This window comes from Garra rufa, chromosome 2 (assembly GCF_049309525.1).
Source record: "Garra rufa chromosome 2, GarRuf1.0, whole genome shotgun sequence".
In the NCBI taxonomy this organism is placed as follows: Eukaryota; Metazoa; Chordata; class Actinopteri; order Cypriniformes; family Cyprinidae; genus Garra; species Garra rufa.
In genome coordinates, this window is record NC_133362.1 from 35,282,646 (window position 1) to 35,297,161 (window position 14,516).

The 14,516-nt window shown below is 29.8% G+C and overlaps 1 protein-coding gene across 1 annotated transcript in view; it reads right to left on the bottom strand.

The window, feature by feature from the left end:
- dlg5a (discs, large homolog 5a (Drosophila)) overlaps positions 1-14,516 on the bottom strand; it is an 86,761-nt gene that overhangs the window by 71,146 nt on the left and 1,099 nt on the right. Inside the window, exons 2-3 of the mRNA XM_073834649.1 lie at positions 5,911-5,979; positions 901-1,063 (exon numbers count right to left, since the gene is read on the bottom strand). Coding sequence (XP_073690750.1) covers positions 901-1,063; positions 5,911-5,979 — 232 coding nt within the window. The remainder of the gene's footprint in view (positions 1-900; positions 1,064-5,910; positions 5,980-14,516) is intronic.

Sequence of the window (14,516 nt, forward strand, 5' to 3'; positions counted from 1 at the left end):
ATATGCAACTATGTTCAAATGCTCACTGATGCTTCAGATGGAAAAATTATGCATTAAGAGCCGGGGGTGAAAACTTTTGAACAGAATTGTGTACATTTTTCTTATTTTGTCTGTTTTTTTTTTTTATTTAGTAGTATTTAGTTTAGTTTTTTTTTTCTTCAGACGCTACAGAAGATACTTACATGTTTCCCAGAAGAAAAAATAAGTTTAAATTTACCCTGATGTTCAAATTCAAAACTTTTCACCCCCCAGCTCTTAATGCATTTCAGCTCTCAGTGAGCATTTGAACCCTCTGTAATAGTTGCATATGAGTCCCTCAGTTGTCCTCAGTGTGATAATATGGATCTCAAATTCATACAGTCATTGTTGGAAAGTGTTTCAAATACACAAAAATGCTGGACAACCAAGAATTTGTGGGACCTAAAGGATTTTTCTGAAGAACAGCAGGCAGTTTAACTGTTCAGGACTCATGAACAGCTCTCACTAAACAAAAAAACACAGCTGCGGATCATTCAGGTAACAACACAGTGTTAAGAATCAAGGGGATGTAAACTTTTGAACAGGGTTATTTTTATAAATTCAACTATTATTTTTACTTGTGGGCTATATGTAAACATCTTTTATGTGAAATGTATTATTCAGGTCAGCACTAAATAAACAACAACATGCATTTTGTATAATTCCTCTTATTTTGGTAAAATAATCAACATTTTGCAGATTCTGAAAGGGGGGTGTAAACTTTTGACCTCAACTGTACATGTAGTCCTGGTGAGAAAGAGAAAAAAAAAAATCGTAATTATTCCAAACTTTTGACTGGTAGTGTACATTTGTATCCGAAACTCGTTATAAGTACCTTCAGAGATTAATTAAACCACAGATTTGTATTTTTTTGGTTGGTACCTGCAGTCATCAAACGTGGTGCCAGGTGAGGCTAGAGCCAAGCGCTTGCGAAGTTCATCCCGCTCCCTGGTGACTTGTCTCAGCTGGAACAGGATGGTGTCCAGGTTCTCGCTGACCGGCCGGGTGTCACTGAGTGCAGGTGGAGGTGATGAGGCTTTGGTACCTGCAACAGTGAGCACGTCACCGGAGCACGGACAAGCTCACCCTGCACTAATGCAGGGATACCATCAACACAAACTACCCCAAAAACACAAGTATATCCACGGCTGCTTCAAATGAGCAATCGAATTAGGAATTACATCATATTTTCACATCATAACAGTAAAAATATTATTTAAAAGGTCATATTTTTATAAAAGCTTAAAATATATGTTATAATATAAGGGTTATAAATAAGGGTTAAATGTACATCTGGTCAGTTGTTATTTCAGAATAAACTCCTTAAAAGAGTAGTTCACTTTCAGAACAAAAATGTACAGATAATTTACTCACTCCCTTGTCATCCAAGATGTTCATGACTTTCTTTCTTCAGTCGATAAGAAATTATGTTTCGTGAGGAAAACATTTCAGGATTTCTCTCCATAGGGCTGCACGATATTGGGAAAAAATTACATTGCAATATATTTTTTTCTTGCGATATATATTGCGATGTGTACAAATTCATTTATGTTCATCAGGTTGTTTTGAACTGCTTAAAAATCAAATAATAATTCAAGAATAATTGGGGGTAATTTAAGCATTTTCAAAGAATAAAAAAATGTAAAAGTACAGTACAATCAAAACCTTGAAATAAAATACTTTTTAAAGCTTATTTTGGGTAGTTTCATAAACAGTTTGACTCACCTTATTCACTGTCAATTCAGGCAAATCAAGGCACTAATATGAAATTAATAATGAATGTTGCTTTTACCCTGATGAAAGGGAAATTAGCTTCTTCCTTTCACGAAAAACATTAAAAGCTTAGCCAAGATGGAGGAACAGCTGATCATAGCTGTTACAGGGATAACATTTTTTAGCAGCAGAGCTACTGCAATCAATTTTTAGTTTTGGAAATCCATTTATCTTTGTTTATTTCTCTTTGCTGAAACTTCCGCGTCTTTAGGAGAGCGCGGGTCATGGTTGCTTTAGCAACGGCAGACGCCACTGGAGCTCAAGTTACAGAGCGCTTTGGAAAGAAGGAGAAAGCGGCGCGCCTAGCGTTTTCCACGCGTTTTTAGGCGTGAACGTTTGTGAACGGTCCCTTAAATTCGTAGTGTTTCCGCGAGTTGTGGCAACAACTGCCAGGCACTCCCGACAAAGCACCTGTTTTTGGTCAGCAGCATCCTTTTTGTATCCAAAATACTTCCATATGACCGACGTAGCGTTTCTTTTTGCGACCAAATCTTCCATTTCGGCGCTTTTCTCCCGTCCCGCGCTCATTTCGCCCCATGCAGAGACTGCATGCATGAAGTAGGTGAAGCAACGTGTGCATTGTAGTTTTTAAAGAACCCTTATACATGAGTTAATTACTTTATTTTAGACAAATATAGATCCGTGAATAGAAAGTTTAGAAATATAGAAAGTACATTTTTAAATCAGACACACATAAAAAATTTTTTGCCCTGCATCGTGACTGCCACGATGTGACTATCACGCATGCGTACATCGCGATGACGATGCTGAAACAATCTATCGTGCAGCCCTACTCCATATAATGGACTTCAATGACGCCCCCAAGTTTGAACTTCCAAAATGCAGTTTAAAAGCAGCTTCAAAAATCTTTTGCTCTGAAGGGAAATTGATTTTTATTGCTAACTTATAAACTTTTATAGACAGACCTACTGTGAGCTTAGTGGTTGTTATATGGTTGTTGAAGGTACCTGCTCACATTATTTGACCTTGTTTTAAATAATCGTGTTTAACAGTGAAATCCCTGCTGAAAAATAACATTGCCCATGATGCTGTGAAGAAAATTCCACCAATCAGAGAGTAGCAGAAGTCAAATCACGGCAAATGAGCACTGAGCATTCAAAAAGCTTTGAGAATTGAAATATGTTCCAGGAGATTCTATTCAATTCACAACTGAATTGAATCTTCTGGAAGTGCTTATGATAAAGTTACATGGCAGATGCAAATATTGGGTAAAATGGTCCATTTTAATGAAATGTAATTATTTTAAGTGTGGATTTTGCAGTATTGAATCAATCAGATTTATCAGATGATGCCTTATAATACAGCCTTCAAAGGCAGCTCTTCAGGTTTTAGACAGTCTTACCGTAGTATTATTTATATACTACTATAGTATTACAGTATATATTGATATGTTCAAGTAGATTTTATTTCTACAGTATATGTGACCCTGGACCACAAAACCAGTCTTAAGTCGCTGGGGTATATTTGTAGCAATAGCCAAAAATACATTGCATGGGTCAAAATTTTAGATTTTTCTTTTATGCCAAAAATCATTAAGAAATTAAGTAAAGTTAATGTTTCATGAAGATTTTTTTGTAAAATTCCAACTGTAAACATATCAAAATGTAATTTTTGATTTGTAATATGCATTGTTAAGAACCTAATTTGGACAACTTTAAAGGTGATTTTCTCAGTCTTTTAGATTTTTTTGCATCCTCAGATTTCTGATTTCAAATAGATGTATCTCAGCCAAATATTGTCCTATCCTAACAAACCATACATCAATAGAAAGCTTATTTATCGAGCTTTCATATGATGTATAAATCTCAGTTTTGTCAAATTTAACCTTATGACTGGTTTTGTGGTCCAGGGTCACATATTTCAATTTTCATTTAAATTTTTATTTAGGTTTTAGTTATTTTTTTATGAACTTTTATATGGGAGTATATTAAATTTGATTGTGAACAACTTGTTTTTATATACTTTAGTTTAGTATTTAGTATTAGTTTTAGTGATTTTAGCACTTGAACTTCTAATTTTCATTTAAGCTTAAATTTTTAATCTAATATTTGACTCAGCTTTATTTAAATTATCTAAATAAATAAAAATTCAGTCTAATAGTTAATAGTTTAAGTTAACAAGAACAACACTGGTTTTAAACTAAGAACTAATATGACTACAACCCATACAAAAACAGGCCTACAAAAACTAAATCTGAGCACAAAAAAAGCTGCATAAATACTCATACGTGGAAAAAATGTGAAAACGCTTGAGGTCACAACGGCAGACATTCTGAGCACTTTATGTAAATGATGATCTTTTGGGGATGAGCGGCAACTAAAATTCCACCATAATCTTTCGGTCTTGGACAATCTGCTGCAGCTATTCAGAGAATGAATTCAGCTTTATGCAATAACAAAGAAGATAATCTCCATTACAGATAAAAGCAGGCCAGAAACCAAAGTATTTGTCAAGATGTCATTTCATTGTCTATCTAGGGATTTATTGAAGAAGGTTAACATGAGACTTCTTGGTAAACACAAATTTTTTTTTTAAAAAATGGTAAAATTCCCAGATACTTCCAGCTTGTGAGAATCCTCAATTTGGCACAAATATTAAAATTTGCTATGTAAAATTTTTAAATGATTTTATGAAAGTCTCAAGTTTTATACAAATAAAAGTGAACTGTAAAAAGAGAAATTGGTGCAATAATTGGAATGAAATGTTTGTTTCGGAGGTCAGATTGATTTTTTAACTCTGAAATTAAAGGGACAGTTCACCCAAAAATTCATGAAATATGTGAGTAAGCAAACAGTTGATGGCAGCCATTGACTTCCACAGTATGAAAAATAATATTATTGAAGTCAATGGCTACAGTCAAATGGTTTGCTTACCAACCTTCTTTGAATATCTTTTTTTGCGTTCAACAGAAGAAAGAAACTCATACAGGTTTGGAACAAGTGAGTAAATAAAGACCAAACGTACATTTTTGTATCTTTTTAAAAATTAGACATATGAGACTTAAAAGTTGATATGAATTTTTTTTTTATTATTGTTATTATATATCTAAATATACATCTGTTGTTATTATTATTATTGTTGAAAAATGTCAAAATAAAAGGTCACCATATATACATTATTATTATTATTATTAAGCTGCTATTATTATTATTATTATTATTATTATTATTATTATTATTATTATTATACAAGTATATAAAAAATGCTAAAAGGTAATTTTATTATTTTATTGTATAAATATAATATTATAAATATATTACGAAGTAAAAGAAAAACAATATTGTTTATACATTTAAAAATGTAATATTACAAAATAATTAATAATAGTAATAATTATTATTATTATTATTATTATGAAGTAGATAAATAATTATTTTATGATTTTTTTTTATATAAAGTAAAAGAAAAAATGTTCATCAATAAAATAAATATTTATTATTATTATTATAAATATTATTATTATATTATTATTATTATTATTATTAAACAGCTATTCAGAATTGAATTATCTAAAACACACCACAGTATGAAAAATAATATTATTGAAGTCAATGGCTACCGTCAAATACAGGTTTGAAACTAAAGTAAATAAAGACAAAATGTAAATTTTTACATCTTTTTAAAAATTAGACATGAGAATAAAAAGTTGATGCTTTGTGTGAATACTTTAGTGTCATTTATTCGCAAGTGACTGAGAAAAACAGGCCTTTTGATGACATTATCCTCACTATTGATGAGTCTCAATCCCACACTGCTCCTCATCTGACCCAAACAGGCAGAGAGCATTATGGGTATCTCCGGTGCACTGTTTTGGTCCCTTTAGAAAGTGCTATATGAAACTGCCAAGTCATTTGGATGGCAGTCAGCTTCAGAGCACATTCTCCACTGGCACTAAACCAAGAGAACAGGGCTCTGCCTCAAGACACAAGCAGCATGCCCTCCGACACACGTTATCACCGTTCATCTGAGCCTTCAGTGTGATTTGAGTGACTTTACAAATGCATGATACACACCCACATGCAACAGAAGAGTTGTTGTTACAGCACAGGTGACAATGTGTGTAAGGTGTCAAGGGTGGAAGCTGAAACTCTGACATACCGACACTGCTGAGGGAGCTGCTGCTCTCTGAGTCTGATGGCATTGTGGACAGGACGCTGTAGGTGGACCCTGCGGAGGACAGAAAACACCATTAATAACTCACTGACGCTTACAGGTCTTTAATTAACAAAATGCTCAATGCTGGCAGAAAAGCAGCACTTAAGAAAATGGAGAATAATTCATCTGCAACGCTCTACAGCAGAACACCTGAACATTTATTAGAGACAGGACAATAGGAAGGGTTCAATTATTTTATTAATATTCAAATTTGAAATCAGTTTGCTGGCATTTGGTTTGTTTGTTTATTTATTATTATTATATATTTTACAAATAAATTACTCATTTTTTAACTCAACAGCCATTCAATCTCAAGGTAACCAACACAGCCTAACATTAACGAAAATGTATTATAATAATAATAGTTATTATTTTTTATTAACATTATAATAGTTTATTATCATTACATCTAAATATAAATCTATTATTATTATTAATATTATTATATTAAATATAAGCTATGATTATTATTTAGTACATAAAAATGCTAATTATGTTATAATTTATCGTATAAAAACAAAATTACAAATGTATTACAAGTTATTATAATAATATATAAAAAAATATATAAAAATTATAATAATATAATATCATTATTAATATATCTTAAAATACCACTTATTGTGATGATGATGATGATGATGATGAAGTAAAAGAACAATGTTAATAAAATAAAAGGCAATCATATATTATTATTTATATTTTAATCATATATTATTATAAATATCTAAGATATTATTATTAACAATTTATAATAATAATAATAATAATAACAATAACAATAATAATAATAATTATTATTATTATTATTATTATTATTATTATTATTACTACTACTATTACTATATATCTAAATACATATCTATCATCGGTATCATGATGATGATGATGATGATGATGATGTAAAATGATTTTTAAAGTAAAAGGTAATCAACATATTTATGAAATAAGATATTATTATTATTATTATTATTATTATTGTTATTGTTACAAAGTACATACAAAAGGATGCTAAAAGAAAATTGATTTTATTGTATAAATACAAGATTAACTATGAAATAAAATATAATTTCATGAAATAAAATATTAAATGATGATGATTATTTTATTTTTTTAAATAGAAATCTATTTTTAGTATTGTTATTATGAAAAATAAAAAATAATGTTAATAAAATAAAATGTAATCAAATATTTATTATTATTATTATTATTATTATTATTATTATTATTACTATTATTATTATTATTATTAGAAATATTATAAGCTATTATTATCATCATCATCATAAGGTACAAGAAAATGCTAAAAGGTAATTTTATTTTATTGTACAAATACAATTTTGTAAATATATCACAAAATAAAAAAAAAGAATGTTAATAAAATAAAAAGGTCACCATATATACATTATTATTATTATTATATGAAATATTATACAAGCTGCTATCATCATCATTAATATTTTTACAAGTATATAAAAATAATGCTAAAATGTAATTCTGATTTTGTTGTATAAATACAATTATAAATATATTATGAAGTAAATGAAAAACAATATTGTTTAATACTTTACAAAAAAATCTATATTAAATAATAATAATAATAATAATAATAAATTATTATTATTATTATAATAAAGTAGATAATAATAGAAAATAATGCTAAAAGGTAATTATTTTATGATTTTTTTGTATAAATTATAAAGTAAAAGAAAAAGATTGTTCATTAAAAAATATGTATTATCATTATTAATAATAATAATAATATTAGTACTGCTACAAATATTATTAGTAGTAGTATTAATCAGCTATTCAGAATTAAATGATCTAAAATGAATCATTTTGCTATAGTTTAACAAAGTAGATGAAAAGTTCATTCATGAAGGCAATGAAAAGTTATTATCCAAATAAATTAATCAGACACTTCCAAATGATCAGCATTGTTCGTGAACATCAAACGTCTGACTCTCATAGAAATCCCAGCAAACTTCAAGGCTCGAAATGACGCTAAAAGCCCCACACAACAACCAACTTTATCATGAAAAAACATGAGTATTTCAAAGTCTGTGAAAACACCAGAGTATGTAAGCAAATATGAATAAAAATGAAATGGATAATTGAATCTTGAAGACTCTGTGCAGCTCTTCCACTGCAGGGCTCCTCCTCTTAATGAGCAGAGTGTGTGGTGACAAGGACACGGTTCATTATCACAGCCTCCACACACACACACACACACACACACACACACACACACACGCACACACACTTGCCAAAAGCCAGCCCGCAGAAGATCACAGACACTCGAATCTTCCTTCACTCTCTTATCACATCATCCGAGACACTGTTCTGTTTCTGAAGAGCGACTTCAGCACCAGACTTCAATGCTTCCCGTAGCCTGAAATAACTTCAGGGTAGTGACGATTGAGTGCAAGTGCTACAGTTGCAAGGTTTTTTGGGTGGGGTGAACGGCAGATGGAATAAATAGATATTGTATAACGTCTGAAAGCAGACACATAGTCCTGAGAGGAACAGAACCTGTACAGGAAGATAGGCTTCAGAAATAGACATGACGGTTTTTAATGCACTCCTCACAAAAGGCACTTTGCAGAGAGAGGATGGATGGAAATACATTCCCATGAACACACGCGGAGCTGCACGCACTTAATGCATCAATCATTCAATGGCTATAGAGAACAGACGTCACTAAAAAGGTTCAACTCTGGCACATAAACTGTTCAATGATTGTATTGTATAATGTACTAGTTAAATAATGTCTTGCAGTTTAGTGTATTTTGGAGGTTGGTTTGCTAAAAAAAAAAAAAAGTTTCAAATGAAAGAAATTTCAGAGGTCAAAAGTTGTTAGATGTTAATTTCATAAATTGTTTCATGCAATAGGATAGTAAAAAATTTTTACATTTTCAATATCTTGTTGACTGAATCTTAGACCGTATAAAAAGCAAAAAATGTAGTGAGTGTAACGTTTTGTGTAAAACATTTTGTGAAAAACAATATAAAAATCACAAAAGAGTCACATCTTTGTGACAAATAAACTGAAGCTGTGTTGTTACTGTCAACTAAAACTGTACGAAATAATTTGTATTAACAAATAAAGCTGAAATAAACTGAATATTAGATTACAAACAAACGTAAAACATTTAAGTACTAAATTTCTTAAAACTGAAATAAAGTGAAACTGAAATACAAACTACATAAAAAAAGACAAATTATTATGAAAAAAAAATCTTAAACTGAAATGAAAATGGAAAAAAAAAATAAAAGTATAAAAGTGAAAAAAACGAAATATAATTTGGGTCTTTTTTTATTTTGTGAAAAACAATACATCACAAAAAAAACTGAAAAACAAAAAAACTAATTTAAAAACTGACAATTTATTATTAAAAAAAATCTTCAACTGAAATAAAAATGAAAATGAAAATTTAAATTTAAAAAATAAAAAGCAATTTAAAAAAAATAATAATAATAATAATAATAATAATTTAGGTTTATTTATTTATCATTTTTAATTTTTGTGAAAAACAATACAATCATAAAAGTCACATTTTGTGAAAAATAAACTGAAGCTGTGTTGTTACTGTCAAATAAAACTATTAAAAATCATTTTTAACTAATAGAGATAAAATTAATTGAATATTAGATGAAAAACTTAAACGTAAAACATTTAAGTACTAAACATTCAGTACTAAAATTTCTTAAAACTGAAATAAAGGGAAACTGAAATACAAACTACATAAAAAAAGACAAATTATTATGAAAAAAAAATATCTTAAACTGAAATAAAAATGAAAATGGAAAAAAATAAAAGCCAATTTAAAAAACAAAATATAATTTGGGTCTATTTATTTATTTATTTAGTGAAAAACAATCCATCCCAAAATAGTCAATTTTTTGTAAAAAATAAATTGAAGCTGTGTTGTTGCTGTCAACTAAAACTATTAAAATCATTAACAAACAAAGCTCAAATAAATTGAATATTAGATGAAAAAAGTACTAAACATTCAGTACTAAAATTACTTAAAATTGAAATAAAATAATAATTTTAAAACTGACAAATTATTATAAAAAAATAATCTTAAACTGAAAAAAAAAATGTAAGTGGAAAAAATAAAATAAAAAAGCTAATAAAAAAATAAACAAATATAATGTGGGTCTATTCATTTACTATTTCTTTATTTTTATTTTGTGAATAACAATACATCCCAAAATAGTCACATTTTTGTGTAAAAAAAACCACTGAAGATGTGTTATTATTGTCAACTTAAACTATCAAAAATATTTTTATTTACAAATAAAGCTGAAATAAATTAAATATTAGATGATGAACTTAAAACAAAACTAGAAGTTTGACCTTGGTAACTAACTGAAATAAAATAAGTTTAAGTTGAAGCACTAAAATTACTAAAACTAAGATAAAGCTAAATGTAAATATTCGAAAACTAATAAAAATGACAAATAATACAAAAAAAAAAACTAAAATTAAAATACAAAATAAGAATATTTTCTAAGTAGATTACTTAGATTTTTTTTTTTAGATTTTTTAGATTACATAATCTAAGATACTCATTTTAGGTAGTGTAATCTGAATACTTTAGATTATTTTTAGATTACTTTTTATCAAATTTGTTTTAAACTTACCATCAAATGTACCATACTGATATTCATATTTAAAAAAAAAAAAAAACCTGAACTGTAAACATGCAAATGTGTTTTTTTGAAATATTAACTCGTCAGAGGTATTTCAAGTAAATATCTTAGAGGGTTTGGCTGACAAACAAAAAAATAATAATAATAATAATGGGAATCAAACAATGAATTTGAAATAATTTAGTCAAGATTTCCATAAAATTCATAAGCAGGGTTTGCAAATGTATTTGCACAACATTACAGTCAAAGCTAAATGCTATGACACAGTAGGATTTTCACTGACTATAATCAATAATTCACTGCCATTGTGTGAATATGTAACCATGTAATCCATAAAAAATAACTGTAATCTGCTTATGAGCATTTTAAAATACTTTAATTACAAGTACTTAACTTTTTTAATCTGATTATGTATTCCAGATTATATGTAATCACTTACTTCACTGTAGATAGATATATCTCAAAATTAGTATAACATTTAATTATTAAAATTAATAATAGTACAATATTTAAGCAGAGACACATTTGGCCAAGTTCACACTGTACAGATTTTAAAACAATAGCGGGAGCCCTTCCCTGTCCTGGTACATTAAGTAGGTCAGAGATGGCATGCTTTGCCCTGGGCATCCTTTGTGTTTGTTTGTTTCCTGCTCTGCACACACTTGGTCCAACAGTTGTTTGAGGCAAGTAGACGATCAAACCCCCAACAACCCCCCAGCAAGCATCACAAATACGGCATGACATGCGCTGCTATGACAAATTCGATTGAATTTTAAATCCTGCTATACGGCAAAAAAAAAAAAAAAAAGAGGATCCACAGGATGGGAGTGAACATGCTCTGAGTGTCTTCCTGAAAAATGAACCAGTGCTACAGACAAAAGCTGAAGGCTGAAGCTTAATAATGGATGAACTCAAGAGCATTCATCCAAAAAACACATTTATCCTTTATAGCTTTGACAGCCTAGCAGAATCTGTTTGCACGGGGTTGATCTCGAGTCAAAAGATCTTATTACGCCATGATGATAATCTATTTAAACATTGTCGCATAGGTTAAATTCACAAAGCAGCAGAATACGCTTTTCTGTTTTAGAGATGCATTCACACACAGTTCAGTTAAAACCAGAGTGACAACACATTTTAGAAACTCACAAATCAACTAAAATGAATTAATAGGCAAGAAATAATATTATAGATACAGTACACAGCAAAAATGAGTACACTCGCTCTGAATAAATATAAAATATTTGAAATGAATGAAACATATACTTAATAAAAACCACTAAATATATGCCAGTATTTTCTGTAAAATAAGTAAATTAGCCTTTTTTTTAATGAAAAATTGCAGAAATGAGTACACCCTAGATTTAATTCAGCCAATGTATAATATTCTAGTACTTAGTATGTCCTCCAGAACTTTAAAGAGATAGTTCACCCAAAAATGAAAATGTGATGTTTATCTGCTTACCCCCACACTGTAAAACGTTTTCACCAGATTCAACTTAAAAACCTAAGTTCAGCAGCTGCCTTAAGTTTTTAAGTTAAATCAGCTTAAAACTACAAGTCATTTGAACTCATTACAATCAAAATTAGTTGATTTAACTTGTGAGTTAAAATTACTTAAGTTGGTTTAACTTAACATTTTAAGGCAGCTGCTAAACTTGAAGTTGAAACTGGTGAAAACTTTTTACAGTGCAGAGCATCCAAGACATAGGTGACTTTATTTCTTCAGTAGAACACAAAGATTTTTAACTCAAGCCGTTGCAGTCATATAATGGCAGTCAATGGTTACCAAATCTTTAAGAGTAAAAAAAACATACACCGGCAAAACCAAATTAAACCCTGTGGCCCGTGACGATACATTAAGGTCTTAAGAAACAAAACGATCAGATAAATTTCAAATTTTCATTTTTGGGTGGACTATCCCTTTAAGTACACTGGTCTGACACTTCTTGGCACCGAGTGTACAAGTTCATGACAAATTGTCACATCTGTCCTGTTTAACGCCTAGAGAATTGCCAAAAACTCAGGGAATGAGGAAAGGGTAGCATCTTCTGTTTAAGGTTTTTGTATTACCGGTGTGTGAATTGATGACAGCGTTGATAAAGCACAACTCCCTCGCACTTTCAGCACTCATACATCCCTATATAAGAGCTTTACTACCACTAAACATCACTGTAGGGAACCAGGCATTTCTCACTGTACTCCTCCTCTAGCAACACCATAACATTGTCAGCAATCACTCTTTACTTAGAAGGACGCTTTTGGATTGAGCAGTGCCAGTGACCTTGAAATTTAGGAAATTATGCCGATTTGCTGTTCAAGAAACATTTCTTTTTATTGTCAATGTTGAAATCTGCACTGAATTTAAAAAAAAAAAAAAAAGGTTATTGCAACTTTTTATCTCACAATTCTGACTTTTTACACAGCAGGAGTGCTATCTGGAAATATTTCGGATATGAAACAACGAACATGGAAAGCCGAAGTACACAAGCAGGCCAATATGTAAGAGTTGCTACAGAGCAGTGCTAACAAAAGGCGCTAACACCACTAATTTCGCAAAGCACCTGAAAGACAGACACCCGAGTCTATATAAAGAAGAACTGTTCTCATTTTAACATTATCATCTGAATCATTAAATAAGATTGCCTATTATTGTTGCTGATATGAGTGTTGTCCCGTTTTTACCGTAGTTGGTTAATATAATCAGATTGAGGAATCTTAGACGAGTAAATACTTTAACTGCGGTCAAATGTAAATTAACTGCGCTTATTTAACTTTATTTTAAAAAAATCATTACTTAAATTCTGCAATTTGTCTAAATGTCTATCCAGAGCATTGTTTTGTGTGTGATGCACGCATGTTTGCTTGCGTGTATCGGTGGTTATGAATCCGGCATTAAAATCTGTTCGTCAAATAATGTTAATGTATTAACCAGCATTGATGAACGATGAGCAATGCATTTGTTACAGTATATTTGAATCTTTGATAACCGTAGGTAATAAAAACACAACGGATCATGTTAGCTCTGGTCCAATAAAAAATATTAACAGATATAACTTTGGATTTTAATTAGTTAATGTAGTAGTAAATTATAGTTTAAATTAACTTTAACTACTAACTTTAAATTAACTAAGATTAATAAATGTTTTGGAAGTATTTTTCATTGTTTATTCATGTTAACTAATGTTAACAAATATCTTTTACCATTAACTTAAGTTCTAAGATTAGTTAGATAGTTCAGTTAATTTTAAAAGTGTGGTCTAAAAAGAAAAAAAAGTTTACGACCTACACTACCAGTTATATTTGAACAGCAAAATAAAGTATGAAACAAACTCAAATGAAGCTAAGAAGCTGAACAGGGCTGTAGCAGTGTACATATGCATATACCTCATTGTCATGTTCTAGACTATATTTATCTTTAAATTAAAAAAGAAATTTTACCTCCTTAATATTGTGGCAGTTTTTTTCTCTGTGGTATCGAAAATAGTATCGAATATCGATATTTTTCAAGGTATCATATCGAAGTTAGAAATTCCAGTATCGTGACAACACTAGAACATTGTCTTCTTTTTCTCCTCAGAACTGGACTATGTCTCACAATTCTAAAAAAAAAAAAAAAAAAAGTGCAATTGTGAGAAAAAAAAAGTAAGAATTGCACATTGATATCTTACAATTCTGACTTTTTTCTCACAATTGTGAGATTATATCCCGCAATTCTGACTTTATAACTCGCAATTGTGTGTTTATATATCACAATTCCTGAAAAAAAAAAAGTCAGAATTGCGAGATATAAAGCTTTTGGTCCGACTCAGCCATTCTACTCCTGTTATGATAACTTTAAATAGGACTACGCAGTGGCCTTAAAATTTAGGAAATTATAGGTCGTTCTC